Raw genomic sequence first — 9,726 nt, forward strand, 5'->3', positions numbered from 1 at the left:
TCCTGAGCTCAAACAATCTGCCCACCTCGGCCTCCCAGAGTGCTAGGATTACAGGTGTGAGCCACCGCGCCTGGCCTCACTTAGCATATTGCTTTTGAGGTTCATCCATGTTGAAGCTTGAGTCAGTATTCCTTTTTATGGCTGAATAATATTCCATTGTATGTATATACCACATTTTGTTTATGTTCATCAGTTGACGGACATTTATGGGGATTGTTTCTTCTTTTGGGCTATTATTAATTACATTGCTAAGACCATTTATATATAAGATTTTATGTTGGACATGTTTTCATTTCTCTTGGGGATATATACCTAGAAGTAGAATTGCTGGGTCACAGGGTAACTCTATGTTTAACTTTTTGAGTAACTTGCCAGACTATTTTCCAATGTGGTCATACCATTTTTCCCCCACCAGCTGTCTATGAGGGTTCCATTATATTCACATCCTTGCCAACACTGGTTATTGTCTGTCTTTTTATTATAGCCATCTTAGTGAGTATGAAAGTGTTATCTTGTGATTTGATTTTGTAATTCCATAATAGTGATGTTGAGCATTTTTTCATATGCTTATATGCTTTCACCGTTTGTGTATTCCTTTTTTTTTAGAGACAGGATCTTGTTTTGTTGCCCAGGTGCTGGAGTGCCCAGGCGCTAGAGTGCAAGTGATCATCGCTTGCTTCAGCCTAGAACTCCTGTGTTCAAGCAATCTTCCTGCCTCAGCCTCCTAAGTAGCTGGGACTACAGGCGAAAGCCACCATATCTGGTGGCTAATTTTTTAATTTTTTGTAGAAATGGGGTCTTGTTACGTTGTCCAGGTTAGATTCAAACTCCTAACCTTGAGCGATCCTCCCTCCTTGGCCTCCCAAAGTACTGGCATTACAGGTGTGAATACCACAGCCTGGCCTGCTATTTGGATATTTTCTTTGGAGAAATGTCTTTTCAAATTCTTTGCCCATTTTTAAATCAGGTTGTTTCTCTTTTCATTGGTGAGTTGTAGTGAATCATTAGTATTTGATGTGTTTGAAATAGAAAATATCGACAGTTGTATTTTCTTTCAGGATAAAGTTTTACACAATATCATGTCTATTTTTACATTTATGGGAGCCAATGTCATGCGCCTTGACGATGCTTATAGTTTTCAAGTTATTAACAAGACAGTGAAAATGGTTATTCCGGCACTTATTCAGGTAAGCTGTCATCATTAGTATTTTTTTTATTTTTTTAAATTTTGCCTATAAATGACATTAAAAGCCTTTCTGAAATGCTCAAGTACTGTGCCTCTTAAATTTTAGAATGGTGAAGCTAAGAAGCAGTGTTGGAAATAATGTCTTTCCCAAGCATATGAACAAACATAGCTGGTTCTGCTGTGCTGCGAGGGTGTATCTATAAAAGTGTCTTAACATTCTGATAGGATGAATTTATATCTGCTATCTATTTCAGGACCTCACTTCAGTTTAATAAAACCCTTGTAGGTTTATGAGAGTAGGAACTTTCAGAGCTACAGTGGCAAATTTATTAACATGCAATTCAACAAATGTTTACCAAGCATCCTATAAGAGCCAAGTACTCAGAAGTGAGATGTTGTCTCTGCCAGTAAGGAATGAACAATTTGAAGGTAAAAAGTAGTCTCAAAGATGAAAGAGCTAGGTTGTCTACTTGAGTTTTCGGTTTACGCCCCCTACTTGTTAAATAATGTCTTTTCTCATGCTGCTGACCATTCTAGGGATGATGGTATTCAGCACCTTTTCCTTTTAATCTTGGTGTCAGATCGGTGTTCTCAGTGTCCAACAAGTTGGCAGTTACAGGACATATACACAAAAAGAATAATAACTATATGCGTTAATATGAAATATGCCAATGAAATAAACAAATGCTAAAGACTTTAGGGAGAAGTCCATGTGGGCCAGGATGATCAGAAAATGTCATAAGAAATAGAATTTGAGCTGGTGTGAAAGAAGGAAAAGATTTCTCAGTGAAATGGCAGAGCCAATAGCATGAGAAAAGTCATGGCCTAAGAATGTGCACAGTGTGAAGAATGTAATGTAGATCGATTCCATGGAGAACAGAGGGTTGGGACAGGTAGGCATTGGTTTATTCATGCATTCAAGTGTTTGTTTATTCTGTCATGCATTCTATCATTCATTCAACAATGATATTTTGATCACCAGCACCAGAGTGAAATGGTTGGAACTTGATTCTGAGAGCAGCAGGGAGTTAGTGGTCTTTTCTGTGCTCTGCTTCTCTAGATTATACCCATTCTTCTCGAGACACAACCCAAATCCTGTGTGATTTGTGTCTGAGCAGACTTGCCATTGTGCCACATCTTTGGCATCTGCTCTTTACTGCTTCCTGTTATCTTTTCACATGGGTGTCTTGTTTCATGCAGATTATAAGTATTCTTTGGGACAGGGCTCACGTCTTGCACTTTGTATTTCCCTCGGGGCTAAATAGTGCCTGGGACATGATAGGTACTCATTGAATATTTGTTGTTATGTTTTTGATTATGAAAATTGATAACTTTTGGGGGCCCATTTGAAAGCCTTATCTTACCCACTTAAAGCTCATTTTATGGAGGGTTATTTGCACCTACTTATTGTCCCTGCTTGCTATTCGGCAGTCTGATAGCGGAGACTCCAGAGAAGTCACAAGAAACATTGAAGAAATTGTGGTGAAAATCATTAATGTGTTTGTGGATGCACTGCCACATGTTCCAGAGCACAGGCGCCTGCCCATCCTTGTTCAACTCATTGATACACTAGGTGCAGAAAAATTCCTCTGGGTTCTCCTCGTCCTGCTCTTTGAACAGTATGTCACAAAAACAGTGCTGGTGGCTGCCTATGGAGAAAAGGTCAGAACATAGGATGGGGGGTGATGAGGACAATGGTTATGTTTCAGATTTTGTAATATTGTCCAGTTTAAACTTGGGGCTGATGATGCTTAATGTGTATTATTTAACAGTGCTTGCTGAGAACCTTTTTCAAAAATAATTCTGGCATTTTAAAAAATTGCTCTCAGAGCCTGCGGCACTCTGAATATCCTCAGTAGCAGCAAAACATCTGAGGGCGATTTGTCTTCTCCAAGAAACAGATAGTGCCATGCTGGTGGGTCTGTTTTAAGGCCAATGGAGTATGGCTGTAAAGTAATGAAATAGTGTCATTTGAAAGTGGTTTTGAAGGCATTTTGTGGGGAAATGGAGGAGCATCCATGTCCCTGGAATTAGTAAGATGCAGACAAAGGCAGTTGTTTGAAAAAGCACAATTTTGGATAGACGAGGGTAGAACTTATGAGGGCTGCTACTCCTGCAGTAGTAGTAGTAGTAGGAAAATAGTGTATTCAGTTCTGCTAGAAACCATAATGCAAATTAGCCTGGAATTATGCCTTCACAATTCGCGTAAGTGGGCTTTTTTATAGAAGGAACTCATCTAACTTATTCATCTGGTGATGACCATAAGGAACAAAATATAATGAATTTGCATGCTAAGGAACATTTCTAAACATGCTCTCTTACTTTTATTTGTTAATTAAAATATGATAGGTACAGGTTTGTTACCTTTTTTCTTTCTCTTTATACAGGATGCTATTTTAGAGGCAGACACTGAATTTTGGATTTCAGTCTGTTGTGAATTTAGTGTCCAGCATCAGATACAAAGCTTGATGAATATCCTCCAGTACTTAATAAAGCTGCCAGAGGAAAAAGAAGGTAAGCATAAATCAGGTGTTATTTATTATTTAATCTGAAAACTAAAGAGAAGCAGAAAAGAATGCAGGTTACCCTTAGCACATCTTTATTATTTTTTTTTTCCTATTTCTTTATTAGGAAGAGAAACTTAGTACATCTTTAGAAAGATATTTTTTAAGTAAATTAATAATTACTGAGTATATGATTGTGTTCTTTCTTGAATCCTTATGGAAAATAGTCAGTAGGTTTTCTACTTGCCATTTGACACGCAGAGTACCACTGATGTCTTGGCTATGGAATGTTACCAGTGTTCAAGATAAATTATGTTCAAATGACAGTAAGTTAGCAGGAGGTTATTAGCTATCTCTTAGCTTCCCATTAAAATATCTGAAGAGATTTACAAGAAAAGAAAAAAAAATAGATACCACATTAGTGGTAACTAAATATTAAAATAGTACTATATAGCATTGTCTTAAAGAAAATTCCATTCATTGCAGCAGCACTGAGGCTGGTTTAAGAAAGGGTAGATGTGTTGAAAGTTCTTAGTTCTCTACCCTTCGAAGCAGAACAGGTGCATTAGAAAGAGGGTACTAAGGACTCCACAGGGACTACTTTCTGTGTGGCCAGCTGTCTGTTGGCCCTGTCACCCCTGTTTGGCCAGGCAGTAACTTGTCTCATCATGCAGTTGGCACAGATTTGGTAGGGACAGACCAGGGAGGTGCCTAGAGAGCTATATGTGGTGACATGGTTAAGGAAGAGTCTTCACACTGAGTCCTTCTCTAGGGCAGTGGTTTCTAAGTGGTTCACCATGGACCTCTGACCACCACGCCCTCAACCCCATCCATATTACACACCTTTGGTAAGGAAATCTACATTTGAAATTTGAAGTTCAAAGACTCCTTCTGTAATATCCTTTTCTTCCATTTGATTGTCTCAGTTGCTCTGTTTTGTTTTGTTTTTTGTCTTATGCACCCTCTTAGGGATGTTGGGTACTTTCTCGATAAATACACTCACATTTTTCACTAATTTAGGAGAGGAAAAACCCATGGTCATATCTCATTAACATGCTATACTTTAAAGCTCATTATATCTGTATCTATACTAAGGATTCAGGTTGAAAATGTTTTGTTGCTATGTTTCAGAAACCATTCCCAAAGCAGTATCTAATAAGAGTGAGTCACAAGAAGAAATGCTACAGATTTTTAACGTAGACACTCACACTAGCAAGCAACTGCGGCATTTTAAATTTTTGTCAGTGTCCTTTATGTCTCAGCTCCTGGCTTCTAATAGTTTTCTCAAAAAGGTAATGTGTTCTTTAAATGTGTTTATGATAAAAAAATGATTTTGCTTTTTCTAAAGGAACTGTGCAATAGCTTGGTAAATGTGTCATTAAAATAGGCACAGCATGCTTTTAAAGATAATAGAAAAAAATAGTACACTTCACCACGAAAAATTGTTTGGCATGATCTATTAAGATTGAACATAATAGAAACCCTGTGACTCAGTAATTTCATTCTTAAGTGGTATATACCCAACCAAAGTGTATGAACATGCACACCAAAAAACATCTACACGAATGTTTATAATGGCATTATTCATGGTAGCTGCAACTGGGAATAACTCAGGTGTGTCTCAGCAGAGTGGATAAATTGTCTGTGGCCATAAATGAACATGGGTGAACCTCAGGTCACCTGTGTGACATAGCCATCTGATGAACAAACAATATTGAAAGAAAGAAGCCAGACACCAAAGAATACATACTACGGCTCCAGTTATGTGAAGTTTAAAAACAGGCAAAGCAAATCTGTGGTTTTAGAAGTCAGGACAGTGCTTATCTTTGGGGAGGAAGGAAAGGGCAGTAATGGGTGGCAAGTATGGGAGGGCTTCTAAGGCGCTGCTAATGTGCTCTTTCTTTGCCTGGAGACAGTGAGCTTTGCCTGTGTGATTCCTGTATTAAACTTCAGTTTAAACAATGAGAGGGAAAGAAAGGAATATCGAGACCAGGAATACAAAAAATGGTTTAACATTAGAACATCTTTAAAGTATAATACTTTGGCATTAACAGATCAACAGGGGGGAGCCATGTGATCACTGTAAATTTTACAGGAAAATAATTCAGTAGATTCAATACTCATTTCTGATATAAGAAAAAAAGTTCTCTTAGCAATGCAGAGTAGATTGGAATTACTTTGTCCTGGTAAGCCTGTGGTTTATTTTATATCACACACCTAATGATGAAACATTAATAGTGTGCTTGCTAAAGTCAGGAATGCCCTCCATCATTTCTGTTGAGGAAAAGAAATGAAATGTAAGAATCAGGAAACAAGAGAATCAACAAACAGTTAATAGAGATCAGGGTAGAAAGTGATCCATTCCAGCAAGCTTGCTGAGCTAGTCTTACACACCACCGTACTTTTTAATCTAATAGAAAATAGAATTAAAAAAAGGATTTCATATACAATAAAAACATAAACTTAAAAGGTACTAAGAATAAGCCTAACAAAAACGTGCAGGAGGATTATGGAGGAATGTGCAAGACACTGAAGGACATAAGACTTGAAGGGATGGAAAGAGATACTGTCATGTACAGGAAGACTCACTATTTAGAGATGTCGGCTCTCCCCAGATTAATCTATAAATTCAATGCACTTCTTCAATTACATCATTTTTTAAAATGATACTGACAAGTTGATACCAAAATGCAAGGAGCCCAGGGCAATGGTGGTGCGAGAGTAACCAGATGGATCAATGTGGCTGAACAGTAAGCTCGGAAACACACCTGTGAGTAGGTGAGAAGTGTGGCAGGTGACTGTACAAAGCAGCGGGGAAAGAGAACTGTCTAACGACTAGCCCTGGCATGATTTGTTTTCCATTTGGGGCAGAGTCTGATCTTACATGATACACAAAAGACAATTTTAGGTAAAGTAAAAACTTCAATTGAAAAGCAACACTTAGAACATTTAGAAAAAAATCAAGGAGAACATTGTTGTGACCAGAAAATAGAGAAAAATTCCTTTAAAATTTTTGTTCAACAAAAAGCCATATAAACAAAGTGAAAAGAAAGCCACAGACTAAGAGAAGGTTATCGCTCTGCATAAATCAATAAGCATCAGTTTCCATTAGAACACTGGCAAAGGATATGAATTCACTAAAGAGGAATCATAAATGGCCACTTAATATGTGACACAATTCAGCCTCCCTAGTAAGCAGGGAATACAAGATTAAATGAGATGTCTCTGTGATGTTCATCAAATTGGCAAAAATGTCAAAGTTGTTAATACCAAGGAGTGGCAAGGATGTAGGGAACACAGTGGCAGGCAGTGTGAGTTGTTCCAACGACTTTTGAAAGCATTTGGCGGGATCCCGAGAGGTTTAAGATGCCAGTAATTCTTGTTACTTAGTAATTCCCTTCTTTAGGCGTACACTCCATAAAAACTTGGCTAGGTGCTCATGAGACATAAAAATGTTCTTTAGCATTATTAGTAAAAGAAAAAAATGGAAATAAACTAAATGTCTAGCAACAGAGACAAATGGATAACTAAATTGTGGTATCTATAGAGGAATATTATGTGCAGTGAAAATGAGTGAACTAGAACAACGTGAGTTGCCATGCATAGATCTCACTAATCTAATGTTACCAAAAAAACATGTTGTCTAATGATACGTACGGTTTGAAAACATCAGGATGGTGCTTGTCTCTGTGAGACAATGGGAAAATGGGATGAGGGAGCCGAACGTGGGGGCTACAGCTGTATCCATCATGTTTAACTTCTTAACAAATGATATATGAGCTCACAAGATCAGCATTTTGTAGAATTGTTAGTTAATTGCAATATTTTTCTGAGTCTTGGTAGTATTTTACAGATACTACAAACAGAATGTAATTAGAATAAATTAAGAGAAATAGAGTTACTATAATGTAACAAGGATGATCCGAACCTGATTAAATTGTAATGTCAGAAAACAGTTGCTGGCTGGGCGAGGTGGCTCATGCCTATAATCCTAGCACTTTGAGAGGCCGAAGCTGGAGGGTTGATTGCTTGAGGCCAGGAGTTCAAAACCAGCCCAAGCAACGTAGTGAGACCCCCGTCTCTACAAAAAAATACAAAAATTAGCTGAGCGTGGTGGTGTATGCTTGTGGTCCCAGCTATTCGGAAGCTGAGGCAGGAGGATCATTTGAGCCCAAGAGTTTGAGGTTGCAGTGAGCTGTGATCACACCATTGCACTCCACTCTGAGTGACAGAGTGAGACCTGTCTCAAAAAAAAAAAAAAAAAGAAAAGAAGACAGTTGCTGTGGGAGGTTTGAGTGATGAATAGTCTGAGTTTTATTGAACCAACTTCAGATGACTTTTTATTATCTGCTTCCATACTATTCTAATGATGTCTTTTTTAAAAATCAGGTACTTGAAAGTGGTGGTCCTCAGATTTTAAAGGGCCTTGAAGAGAGGTATGTTTACTTTTGTTTTTTTATTTTTTGTTTGGAAATGATTTCACACTTAGAGAAAAACTGGAAGAATAGTACCCCAGACTCTCATATACTCTTTACAGCCAGGCTCACCAGTTGTTAGTAGTTTTTGCCACTTTTGCTTTATCAGTCTCTCTACATGTATATTTTTTTCCTCTGAGCCATTTGAAAGTAAGTCATGTGTATTATGCCTCTAAGAATAAGAGATATTCTTGTAAAACCACAATACATTTATCAAATTCAGAAAATTTAACATTGATAAAATACTGTGATCTAATCTACAGTTCTTATCCTAGCCCCCCTAATTATCCCAATAATGTCCTTTATACCACATTTTTTTCTGGGTCATAGTCCATTCCAGGATTGTATCATGTATTTAATTGTAATAACTAATTAGTGTCTTTTAATCTGGCCCAGTTCTGTATGGGCTCAGGGAATGCTTACTTTATTCCGTGAATTATAATCCGTATGCTGCCATTATGTATCTGGATGCAGAAATTCTTTCCCTTCACTACTGCGTCCTTACAGGTAATGTAATAGTGCATAGTGCATATGACTTACTTTCAAATGGCTCAGAGGAAAAAAATACATATGTAGAGAGAATGATAAAGCAAATGTGCCAAAAACTGCTGGCCTTGCTCCATGCCCCCTTCCCAGAAACATGGCCTTCCCGGGGCTACGGTCCTGCCGTGTATGCGGTGTTGTGGGCTGCCAGGTGCCAGTCCTGGCCAGGCTTTTAGCACTCTGTGTAGGACTTTCCATTTCAGGGGTGGTTTCGTCTGTGCCCTCTACTCCCCTCCTCTGCTGTACAGTGTCACGTTCTGTCTCTCCCCCCGCCCCTACCTTCCCACCTTCAGGCTGGCAGCAGTGGGGGAGCTCCAGTGGTAGTTGTGTTGGAATTTGGTGTGTACTTTTCTAATTACAGGTTATTTGAAGTTTGTAGTCTTTCTCTGTCTCCTAGTAATGTTGGAAACGTGGGTTATGTCTTGTATTCCTCTTTGGTCTGAACGTGTGTGGGGGTGTGGGCAGCTGCTATTAACCGAGGGCTATAACTCCCTGAACACCACACGTGGACAGCACAGTCAGACTCACTATTGCTGAGTCAGCACCTCACACAGCCTAAGCGAGGAATGTCCTTCTGGATAGACGCACCTGTTTACTTCTTGGCGATATTTCTCTATGGTGATAATCCTTTTCTTTCCACATAGTTTTTGAATAATGTGCAAATTTATTTAATTGATCTTTCTACATGAAACATTCAGCATAAGATAGACGAGTGAGTTCTTTAAAAGCTTTCAGCTCCTGTTTGCTGAATGAGTCTCCTGTGTTTTAGGTTGCTAGAAACTGTTCTTGGATATATTAACACTATAGCACAGTCCGTGGAAAAAAACGCAGACAAACTAACTGTGAAGTTTTGGCGAGCACTCCTTAGTAAAGCTTACGACATGTTAGATAAGGTATGCTTTCATTTCTCCCCACAATTATTGTGGTTTTTTATTGTTTTTTATGTTATTGTGAAACTGTTTAAAGTTGTACTTTAAGAAGAAACTTAGCAATACCTTTTCTGAATATAGTGAAGCCC

The 9,726-nt window shown here is 38.4% G+C and overlaps 1 protein-coding gene across 1 annotated transcript in view; it reads left to right on the top strand.

Annotated features, from left to right (window-relative positions):
* Positions 1–9,726, top strand: part of HEATR1 (HEAT repeat containing 1) — a 27,734-nt gene that overhangs the window by 9,095 nt on the left and 8,913 nt on the right. The window contains exons 9-14 of the mRNA XM_012660336.1: positions 1,059–1,187; positions 2,618–2,848; positions 3,574–3,700; positions 4,822–4,982; positions 8,080–8,126; positions 9,478–9,601. Of these exons, the coding sequence (XP_012515790.1) occupies positions 1,059–1,187; positions 2,618–2,848; positions 3,574–3,700; positions 4,822–4,982; positions 8,080–8,126; positions 9,478–9,601 (819 nt within the window). The remainder of the gene's footprint in view (positions 1–1,058; positions 1,188–2,617; positions 2,849–3,573; positions 3,701–4,821; positions 4,983–8,079; positions 8,127–9,477; positions 9,602–9,726) is intronic.

The sequence above is a fragment of the Propithecus coquereli genome, unplaced genomic scaffold (assembly GCF_000956105.1).
Source record: "Propithecus coquereli isolate 6110/MARCELLA unplaced genomic scaffold, Pcoq_1.0 Scaffold66, whole genome shotgun sequence".
NCBI classification, from domain to species: Eukaryota; Metazoa; Chordata; class Mammalia; order Primates; family Indriidae; genus Propithecus; species Propithecus coquereli.